This window comes from Lepisma saccharinum, chromosome 18 (genome assembly GCF_977018435.1).
Source record: "Lepisma saccharinum chromosome 18, izLepSacc3.1, whole genome shotgun sequence".
NCBI classification, from domain to species: domain Eukaryota; kingdom Metazoa; phylum Arthropoda; class Insecta; order Zygentoma; family Lepismatidae; genus Lepisma; species Lepisma saccharinum.
In genome coordinates this window covers 39,154,555-39,166,626 of record NC_139246.1, presented here as the reverse complement: position 1 = coordinate 39,166,626, position 12,072 = coordinate 39,154,555, and the positions used below count along the sequence as shown (strand labels likewise).

At 37.1% G+C, this 12,072-nt stretch overlaps 1 protein-coding gene across 1 annotated transcript in view; it reads left to right on the top strand.

Annotated features, from left to right (window-relative positions):
- LOC146002005 (G-protein coupled receptor Mth2-like) overlaps positions 1–1,140 on the top strand; it is a 37,074-nt gene extending 35,934 nt beyond the window's left edge. Inside the window, exon 5 of the mRNA XM_083139710.1 lies at positions 584–1,140. Coding sequence (XP_082995836.1) covers positions 584–911 — 328 coding nt within the window. The 3' untranslated portion in view covers positions 912–1,140. The remainder of the gene's footprint in view (positions 1–583) is intronic.
- The last annotated feature ends 10,932 nt before the right edge of the window (positions 1,141–12,072 follow it).

The following is a 12,072-nucleotide window of genomic DNA, read 5'->3' as shown; positions in this document are numbered from 1 at the left end:
CAGCTTAAAATTCCTTCTAGAGCATTGACGTGGATTTTCATGTTCTTTTCTTTCATTGTTGTCTAGATATTATCAATAGTTTAATAGAGTTATGTAATCACAAAACTATTGATAATATCTAGACAGCAATGAAAGAAAAGCACATGAAAATTCACGTCAATGCTCCAGAAGGAATTCTAAGCTGATGTAATGTTTCATATTTTGAAATATCCAAGAAGTTTTTCGAATGGAGAGGAACATTTGAAAAAAATCGACCATTTGCATGTCAAAGGTCCAGCCGAGCAAGGCAATTCACGTTCGAACACTTGCAACAAAATTTTGTTATTCATTGTTTTTAAAACAGGAAATGAAAACACATTTTGTGTTGTTTTACAATTAATGTCAAAGTAAGCGTACTGTATTTTATGCAGCTCGATCAGTGGCTTATGTTATTAAAAATGTAAATTTTTACAATTTTAAGTCCATATTTAACTCCATATTTTGGTGAAAATAACTAAATATGTGTTTACATGTTTAGCACATTTTTACTAGATATAAATCCGTTCCCTGATTATGACCGTTTCAATTTGTTTCACTTTCTCAGGCTGATTGTGTACATGAAGCTGTTTGTCCTGATGGGCCTAAGTTGGATAACGGAGATCATATCCTGGGCCGTTGGGGGACACGACTACTACTGGTATGCCACGGACATCGTCAATCTTCTGCTTGCGGTCTTCATTTTCATCATCTTCGTGTGCAAGAGAAAAGTTCTGCGTCTTCTTCAAGATCGTTATCAATGCTTGAGGTTTGGTGTTTCGACCCAGAGCAGGGAAAGTACTTCAACAAACAGCACCACTGCACCACCCCTCGCTATGTCCTCAACAATCACCCGAACAGAATCTATCAATAATGACAACGAGTCACGGTGGTAAAACAAATGTTATGTTCAGTGCTAGGATTTTTATGACCTGAATACTACTAAAATATGAAAAATATAACATGCTCTTATGACCTAAAATGTTAAAAATATGCACTAAAAATTAAAAAAATATGCCCTTACAACTGAACTATTTCAAACATCAATATTTAACGTATGCTGAGATATTTTCACATACTACATTTAGTTCACTTTATGAGCCCTGAGTTGCAATGTACAATGAATGCTTTCTGTAAATAAATTAATAAATAAATACTTCCTTTCTTTCCATTAGAAAAAGAAGACTGATTTTCACTATTTTTCAGGAATAAACTTGGACGCATAATTGTAAAAAATTCAACAACTTGAGTGAATATGCGACTAACAACGAATCTACTCAAAAAAATAGCTGTATTCATTGAAAAAGCGGAAAATATGATGAATATGACCGAAAATCAATAAAAATATGCTCTATCACGAGGGAATGGCCAAATATGCCCTTAAAAGGCACCTTAATTTAATTATAGTTTCTTCATAATGCATTTCTATATATTATGGGAACATATCACCCTTACCAAAAATAATATACTAGGTTATGAAAATCCTAGTCCTAGTTATGTTGATAGAATTATTTCTCTTGTAGTTATAGTCTACGGTTATTACAAGCATACAAACACAGTTTTTAGTTGCAATCTCATCGAGGAGAAGCATATGATTAAAAGGAGACGGGTTTTAAAAAGAGTGACGAGAAACATAGATTTGAATGTGTTGGAAGCTTCGTTAATTGCAGGAGAACACTGGAATAAATTTAATAATGAAAATGGTAACATAGACCTACAACGGAGTTTTCTTTTTCACAAGTGGAGTAAGCCACCATGTTTTAAAATTTAATGTAACTGAGAACATAAAGAAACTCTGTGGAAGCAGATGATATTTGGGATTCATAATTCTTTATAAAAATGTGATCAAATTTGTTTATCTGGAATGAAAATAAAACAGACGGCTTGTTTCAGAGTTAAGTTGCTATATTACAACAATATAACATTGACAACATCCAGTGTATAACTGATTCTTTTTTGCTTAAAAAAATGTAACCATTGTTATAACTGTGTTCTTAATCAAACTAAAAATAAATGTCTGATGAAGGGAGCGTGTGTTCTTCTAAAACATCACAACGAAAAATTGTGTTTTTATACTTGTAATAACTGTAGACTACAAGAGAAATAATTCTCCAATGCAAGCAATGCGTACATACAACTAGAATAATGTTGATAGAAGTTTTATTAATAGTTTAAATGACTCACGTGCCCCTTTATCCACCATTGTTTACGTACAATTACGGTTCTGAGACGAGACAAGTCTTGGTTTCGTTTATAATAGGGCAACGAGCTCAATTATCGGAGAGTGCTCCAATATTACCAGTAGCGGCGATTTGAGGGGGCCAATTTTGCCAGTTTTCCCCCCCGCACTATGACCTCTTAATGATGAGCCATGTCTAACCCCCTCCCACAAATCACCACTACTGATTTTACTTGAGCAGCATTACTGTACGGACGCGATAAGAAGCGGCGTGCAATCAGAACGCAGAACGGCAGAACGTGACCAAATTCTGTCTCCTCGTTGGCTGCCATGTGGCTGGGGGATTTCTACGTTGCCACGTTCGCACAAACACACGGACAGGCTAATCAGCTGTTGGCAAGCTCAGGCATTCTGGCAAGCATGAAACATTTTATCTTCCTGCTCTACACAGCAACCGAAAACCTTCACTGAAAGAACCTTTGTTGTGTTTTTATTATGGTACATTGCAATCATCAGCTACCGGCATCTTTTTACTTATGTTGTATCGTATCACAATTACCAACAAAAGAAAATGCGTCTTGTGTTATGAACAACACAGTGGCAAATCGTTCTCCTTTGATTTCATGCCGCCTCTTTTTGCCTTCTTTGTCACGCCGCGATTGTTGAAGCTTCAGAACGTACAAATGAAATGCATTTCTTGAAAATTAGGGCAAATTACGTATCAACAAATTACGTACAACTTCGTTTCGTTAACACGTTTTTAAATTATATTTTGAGGAACCTACAAAAATTCACCTCCAAAACAGAATTTTACAGAACTGAGTTACTGTATTACGGAGAAGAATTTATCAAGAACAAATCAATTGTGTGTGAACTGATTGATTGAGTTGGTGTTTTAAAGTCCACTTTATGCACACTACGGCTAACCTGGAATGAACCTACAGTTGGAAGTGGGATCCGAACCACTATGTGCCTCGACAGGGTATCAAATCCAGGACTACTTGATTACAAGGCGACAACACTTACCCTACCACTGTGCCATCGGGGAGGCACATGTGGGTGTGTGAAGTGAGATAATTTGGGAGCTATATGAGAATACAGGCTCTGGCAATATAGAGTTCAATAAATTACAACGAAACGCTTGGCAATTGCTCGATTTCCTTAACATTAATGATACATTTGGTACATGTGTTATTAATGCTTTGAGCTACCTGTATGTAAAAACATAAAAAATGAATGAAAGAACAGAAGTAGTAGTTAAAGAATCAGTTGTTTTTGCTTACCGGCTACCATTGCAGTGGCGCTATCCGAAGACCATCTTCATTGTTGGTTGGTAAAGGAACATCTTCATCTGAGCTACTACTGTCACTGTTGTCTTCCCGCCCAAGTAAAATTACAAAATCCTCCATTTGCTGTTCTTCAACTCCCTCCTTTTCTCATGCTTCGGAAATAATCTTCCTTGTGTGTTCTATAGCCGAACGCCACCTATCTGCTGTCACATCCCCGATAGCCTGTTCTGTCAATTGCAAAATTTTAGACGGTGTAAAAGGTGGCAAAGTGTTCCTCTTTGCTACCAGCCCTTTGACCTGTGCCCAAATAAGTTCGATTGCATTGTACATACAATGATAAGGCGGGAGACGGACCACCGTATGTCCCGCTTCTTCTGCAAGCTTGTCTATTCGATATATGGGGAACTGGGGTTTGTGTAACATAAGGAGCTGCAGTAGTTCAGCCTTCGTCATGTTTCTGTGGGCTCGCGAAAATCCTGAAGTAGGTCAATCCGGCAACAGTGCGTCGCTACCAGAGTGGGTGGTCCCACGCCGCTTGCTAGCGCGTCCCGACAATAAGTGTAAAGAATAGTCCTTACGCCAAGCGTCAGTCTCTCTGTAAGGCAACTACAGTGGAGCCGCCGTATCAACCGGTGCCCATTCACAGCACAGACCGGTTATTTTGACAAAATCCTGTTTCCCTGCTGGCTGCTTCGGGGAGGAGGGATTTTAATGTTGCCGGCCAAGCAGTAGGCCTAATTGATTGTTTGACCGTGAGTTCCTTCGTAGGTAAACGCGGTAACAGAGGGTCACTGTCATAAAGCCTATCCCCGCGCCGGCTGTAAGGGCGACCTCACTGTAGGTGCTGCTGTAGTGCTTCTTTTGTGAAAAATATTGAATTTCCTAGTTGAGAGTTTCTGCAGCCTTATTTTTATCTGCATTTCTGATTGATAAGGGAAGTAAGTGTTTAGTATATATTTTAAATGCACAACGCATTCGGTTTTTCTTGGTTTATGAATTCTACGAAGTTTTATTTGTGTGTCATAGCCTCGGATATATATGAATAGGTAGTGCCCAAATATCGGATACACATATTTCGGATATCCAATATCCAAAATTTGAACACCACTTTCCTGGTTATTCTTGTAGATGCCAACGAAGGCGGTAGTGCTTCTATTGCTTGATTCTTCCCTGAATACCTGAAGAACGAGTCAATTTCTTATGGACCAAGTACAATCAATCACACTAACACACACACACACACACACACACACACACACACACACACACACACACACACACATATATATATATATATATATGTAACATGTTTATAGTCTGTCACCAGTTTAGCAGCATGTTATTGAGCAAGTTTTTATTTTTGCATGTTTGTTCACTCACTCACATAAGGAATTGTGTCACTGTTATAGTCACTGTCTGCAGTAACCACTGAATTAAAATGTTTCACTATTTTTTCCACAAGCATGTTCTCGAAAAAAAAAAAAAAAAAACATTTCTTTGGAAAGTCTCTTCCCGTCGATGTTTTGTATAGACAAAGGCTCAGGGTTTGTAGATCGATGTACGTGGGAAAGCACAAACTTCTCCTTATTACATGCATGGACAGGAGAAAGATCCGTGCATCCGAAACACTGTTCGCGAAGGTCGAGAATGCAAGATTCCACACACTTTCCAAAATATTATTTCAGATACGGCGACACTGTTTCACACATAACCACCGCATGCTTGATGCGTATGAATATGTTTATAAAGTTCCGCCACGAACTTTCTGCGATGAACACTATCTCCAGGGAGCCGTAAGCTTAGTATGATCTGACGTCGGTTGTACAGTGCGGTTATCATCAATTCATGTTGCTCACATGAGGCTGCTCACCTGGAATAGCGATGTAATTGTCGATCACTGGAAACAATTCCTAAAGAGCGTGCCACTCCTTCAAGTTCAATACAACACCAGCTGCTCCGCTTCTGTGTAGCCTGATCACAGATTGGAAATCCAAAGGAGAGGAGAAGCCGATTGGGATAATCTTTGTTTTCGAAGCATTCAAATAGTAGATGTGTTCAAATAATATCGTCGGGCGTATAAGACTGGTTAGTGGTTTTTGATCCTCAGGCACTTGCTGATCTCTGTCTTTCTGAAGAACTCCTTTGAAATTAGTGTACGGTTGAAATCTTTTTTTCAGCGGCATCGAAATAGAAAATTCCATGACGAAGAACTGTGAGATACTGTATGTTGCAGCAGCATGCACATATAGATTTGAAGAAATGTGCACGGGCGTGTTTTTGAGACGCATGCGCGCTTAGCAAATCAAACATATGCTGGACAAAGAGGTGGAGGGGGGCGGAGCCTTACGAAGTGTAATGGTTATAGAAAAGTCAACAGAATATCATAAACATAAGGCACCGCCCCCCGCTCTATTTTCTTTTGTCCAGCACGGGTTTGGTTTGCTACGCGCGCATGAGTCTCAACAACACGCCCACGCATTTCTTCAAATCTACATCTGCATGCTCCGATGGAATTTTCTGGTATCGATATCCATTATTGTAGAATCACGATAATACCTGTATATATTTCGATAATATCAAAGCTACAGAACAATATCGTTGCTGTTGTACCATGAAATAAATCGTTGAACATTTCTGAAAGCGCAACCAGCTTCAGATGGAACGTTGTTTATTGTGTGATACATGCAACACCCCCCTGGTACACTTTTAAGTTTTTGCATCTTTGGACATTTTATACGAATACAAACTCCAGTTGGCGAATCTGCTGATCCTAGTTCGTCTGCACAGCGATTGCAACCGATCAAGTAGGCTACATACCTGCTAATGGATATATTCTTTTGTCTGTATTTTACAAATTAAATAACTGTTTCCTTGCAAGTATGCAGTTGTGTAGGAATAGAAACCGTCTCAGTGGAACTATATTCTGCGCGCACGTTTGGATCTACATATGCGAAAACCTGCTGCAAAGTTGACTTGACGCTTGGCTTAGTGGGAAAATGGAAGGAGGCCAAAGAAATAGAAAATAAAGGAGAAGACATCATGAATTGGAGTGGAGGACTCAAGATAAAAGGAATGGAAGGGTGTTGTTATAGAAAGTTGAAAGGTTGAAGAAAAGGAATGAGGAAAAAAAGAAGAATGAACAAGGAAGAAAGAGAATAGAAAAGAAGACGACCAGAGGAGGAGGTATTCATCCACATCCAAAAAGGCAGGAGGGGTGGGAGAATGGTAAACAGGTGGTTCCCGACTCTTGCTAATCTTGACCTGTCAATCACCTGTCAGTGTGGTAGACCCATTAGTCAACTGTCAAGAGGTGATATGTTTAATTCCTTTGGAGAAATCTTCCAAGATAAGGACTGTCAAATTGATTTGTTTTTGTGTGACTAGTGACCCTGCTATGTGTATGTAATCTTTCACATTCTCAGTATTCAAAATATGATCAATAATTTTACTTTACTCCAATCCTTTTCAATAAAACTTTGTGTCGCTGCAGTTTAAATTTATAATAAAGCTGTACGCCTGATGAAAACTAGTCCCAATTGGAGAAATAAGTGAAAGTCCATGATGATTTATTATTAGCCATTTGGTTTGTTTGTTTGCAGTAAAGGAACAAGGAGTCTTCACAATAGCGTGGTGCACAACTGTCAAATCTAAAGAAAATACACAGAATTCACGTAAAACGAAGTCATTGTTCTCAGTCTTGAAACCCTGTGTGTCAATTACATATTCCATTGTATCATAACATTGCACTAACACTGTATCTCACAAATGTGTATCGGGCCTCCCCCATGGCGCAGTGGTAGCGTCATTGCCTTGTAATCAAGGGGTCCTGGGTTCGATACCCGGTGGAGGCACAAGAGGTTAGGATCCCACTTTAAACTGTAGGTCCAGTCCCGATTAGCCTCACTGTGCATAAAGTGGACTTAAAACACCAAACCAAACAAATGTGTATCTTAGTTTATTGTCTAGGCAACGATATTTAATAAAAGCATTTCACAAACTCGCATGCACTCTTTGCAGTCAGAACACAGAGCTGAAAAATCGACTGACCTGAAAATTGTCTACATGTGAAGACTTTCGTTTATGCGAATGCAGGACACTGACTCCAACAACAAGTTCTTATCTTCAGTTAAAGTTTTAAGCGTTGAGTAAAATTTACATGCAGCAACCTGGTTATACCTGGGAATTTCTGGATGACTCTTCAAGAAATGGTTGAAGATGCTATGTGTATTTTTGGGTTGTAGAAGATAAATCACCAAACTGCCAATGTTTCTCTGCTGGGAACGTTCGCAGTCTTCAGAATATTCTGGAGAACCACAGTACCATTCATGTTGCATCAAACATGCATGGCCCAGTTGAGTGGGCAGGCCTTCATATTATCCACTGCAGAAAATTGCATGTTCTGGCGTATAGGATTTGACACTCGCAGCAACACATTTTTTTCTAAATGCGTTGGGGAACAAGCACTACACTTAGAATTCGATGAAGCAACTTCTCTGTTATCAACAACGTTTTCGCACGCTGACACTTTTTTACTAGCCACTGCGACACAAATGTTTTGCGTGTGCACGAGATTGTATACCGATAGGAAGTGGGAGGATCTTAGATTGCACACGCGCTTACAAAAACGTTCATGTGTAAGGACGATGTGAAAGCAAATTATCCGAAACGAGCAGAAGTACAATTGCTTCTTAAGTTCCCTATATGTTTTGTAATTGCATCTGAAACATTCACATTCATCTAGATATTTTCTTCAAAGGTTGATCACTTTTTATTCACGATTTGCTGTAGGTATAACACTGCAAAGGATCTTCATTATTGAAAATCATGAACTTTCTACCTATATTTATCACGGCAGGTTCAAGTGTCTGTGACAAAAGAGGATTTTAAAAGTGATTTAAAAAAAAATCGTTGTGTTTTTTTGCCTTCCTTCCCTAACGGTAAAATTCATGTTTCAAAAAGCGACCATGTCACGCGAGCACTGCATGGTTTAAAAAAATATTCGGAGCAAATTGTATTCCGGAATCTGGTTTAGCGAATTACTTTGTCTTGATCTCTCTCTCTCTCTCTCTCTCTCTCTCTCTGTGTGGGGTGGGGTGAGAAACTATTTGTCAATTCCATTTTTTTTTTGTCTGCGTGTGTTTAATAATAATAGCTGGAGTACTGTGGAAACGCCAATACTTACATACACAACGTCGGTGTTTTACATGAATTAATTTTATTTTCTAGGCAATGCAGCATATACGTACAATTTAAAATTCCGGAATACAATTTGCTCCGATTTTTTTAAAAACCATGCAGTGCTCGTGTGACATATTCGATTTTTGAAACATGAATTTTACCGTTAGGGAAAGAAGAAACTATACAAATAAGATAGGGAGATATTTATGCTCATGCAAATGAGCTGTCCTGTCATGGCTCTATGAGCATCCCATAATCGGCAGAAGTGGGGTATGGTTGGTGAACTACAATATGATCCTCCCAGCTAGATCCAAGGGATCCGCTGACCAAAAACAGGTGCGGTCCTCCATTCATATTGGGGGTTATTCGTAGAGCTGACAACTCTGCACTGTAAAAAGACATGTCAAGAAAAAGAAATATGAGGCCATGGATGTTCCCAAGGTAAAATATTCCGGAGGTAAAATAGTCTCCCATTCGGATCTCCGGGTGGGGACTACTTTGGGAGGTCCCTGGACTAAAGATAGGATATACATTAGGAATAAGGATATTAAATTAAGCACCTGGAATGTTCTGAGCCTTTACCGGCCTGGGGCATTTCAGTGTACAGTTAATGAGATAGTTAAGTATAAATTAGATGTAGTAGCTGTCCAAGAAGTTAGGTGGCCAGGAGAAGGGAATTGTAAAACTAAAAATTATACTTTTTTCTATGGTGGTACTGAAAATCATAATTTTGGAACAGGCTTTTTCATAACTAATAGAATTATTCCTGCTCTTAAAACAGTAGAATTTATTAATGATAGGATATCATATGCAGTTTTACAGGGTAGGTGGTGTAAAATTATTTTAATAAACATACATGCACCAACGGAAGATAAAGATGATAATACTAAAGATGATTTTTATGCAGAGTTAGAACAGGTCTTTGATAAATTTTCTCAGTATGATATGAAAATTCTGTTAGGTGACTGTAATACACAGATTGGTAAGGAAGAGACATTTAAACCCACGATTGGTAAAGAAAGTCTTCATGAATTAAGTAATGATAATGGTATAAGATTGATTACTTTTGCAACCTCAAAAAATTTAATTGTGAAAAGTACCACTTTTAAACATAAAGATATCCATAAATATACCTGATCTTCTCCAGATGGTAAAACTAATAATCAGATAGATCATATTCTCATTGATAAGAGAAGGCATACTAGTATAATTGACGTTCGTACACATAGAGGTGCTGACTGTGCCAGTGACCATTATTTAGTAATTGCTAAATTAAGAGAAAGACTCTCAGTGATAAATCATAAGCAACAAAATCTAAAAGTTCTAAAATTTAATACAGGGAAATTTGCTGATGAAAGAATTAAGATAGATTACCAAATTAAACTGTCAAATAGATTTGATGTTTTGCAGGATTTAAATGATGATGAAAATATAAATGAAACAGATGTCAATCAGAATTTGGAGCGCATACGTAATTCAATAGAATCAGCAGTCAAAGAAAGTATAGGATACCATAAACCAAGAAAAAGTAAGCCATGGTTTGATAATGAATGTCATAATCCAATAGAAATAAGAAATCAGGCTAGACTTAGGTGGTTAAATAACTCTGATGATACAAATCTAAGCAATGATAATAGAATAAAGCGAGAAGTCAACCGCACTTTTAGAAGTAAAAAAAAAGATTACTTGAAAAGCAAAATTAACGAAATTGAAACAAACAGCAAAACCAAAAATATCAGAGATTTATATAAAGGTGTAAATGAGTTTAGAAAGGGGTGGCAACCTAAAGTAAACTTGATAAAAGATAAAGACGGTGATTTTCTAGCTGACCCAAGCGATATTCTAAATAGATGGAAGAACTACTTTAATGACCTTTTAAATGTTCATGTAGGAGATAAATCAGAAGTAAGTGAAGTCCACACAGCAGAACCTTTAGTTCCACAACCTAACTTGACTGAAGTTAAAGATGCTATTAAAAGGCTAAAGAATAACAAAGCACCTGGCATTGATTTAATACCAGCTGAGTTAATTAAATATGGTGGAAATTCGTTAATATGTCAAATTCATAAATTAATTTGTTTAATATGGAATAAAGAAGAAATCCCTCAACAGTGGAAAGAATCCATAATTGTTCCTGTGTTTAAAAAAGGTGATAAAATGAACTACAATAATTACCGTGGAATTTCTCTACTCTCAACAACATATAAAATATTATCTAACATTCTTTTAACAAGACTAACCCCATATGCTAATGAAATTATAGGTGATTATCAATGTGGATTTAAACGTAACAGATCAACTACAGATCAAATTTTTCACATCAGACAGACACTTGAAAAAAAGTGGGAATATAATCAAAATCTCCATCAGCTATTCATTGATTTCAAAAAAGCATATTATTCGGTCAAAAGAGATAAATTATAATATATATTAGTAGAGTTTGGAATACCTAAGAAGCTTGTTAGTATGATAAAAGTATGCACCAGTGAAACAGAAAGTAAAATTCGTGTGGGTATTAATGTGTCTGACAAATTTACAATTCATGATGGGTTAAAAGAAGGAGATGCATTATCTCCATTGCTCTTTAATTTTGCCTTAGAATATGCTGTTAGGAAGGTAAAAGAAACTAAGGAAGGACTAAAATTAAATGGTATGACTCAGTTGTTAGCATATGCAAATGATGTAGACTTATTAGGGGATGATATAAATGCAATTAAGAATAATGCTAAAATATTTTTCAAAACTGCTAAAGAGATAGGTTTGGAAGTTAACAAAGAGAAAACTAAATATATGTTTACAGGCCGAAACCAAGTGTTAGGTAATAATCAAAATCTAATTATTGATAACAACCCGTTTAAACCAGTTTCCAAATTCAAATACTTAGGAGTAATATTAACAAATGAAAATTATATTAAAGAGGAAATAAAAAGTAGGCTTAATTCAGGAAATGCATGTTACTTCTCTCTTCATAAACTTTTGTCTTTTCGTTTCATATCTCAGAAACTAAAAGTTAAAATATACAAAACAATAATTTTACCTGTAGTATTATATGGGTGTGAAACTTGGTCCCTTACATTGAAAGACGAACATAAATTGAGAGTATTTGAAAATCAGATCCTTAAGAAAATATTTGGACCTAAAAGGGATGAGGAGACAGGTGAGTGGAGAAGGTTACATAATTTAGAACTACATAATTTGTATTCATGTCCAGATATTATTAGAATAATTAAATCAAGAAGACTTAGGTGGGTAGGCCATGTGGCACGAATGGGAGAGGAAAGAGGAGTATACAGGATTCTTGTTGGGAAACCTGATGGTAAGAGACCTGTAGGAAGGCTAAGACGAAGATGGAGGGACGACGTTGAGATGGACCTAAAGGAAATCGGTAGGGATGGAAAAGAGTATATAGAT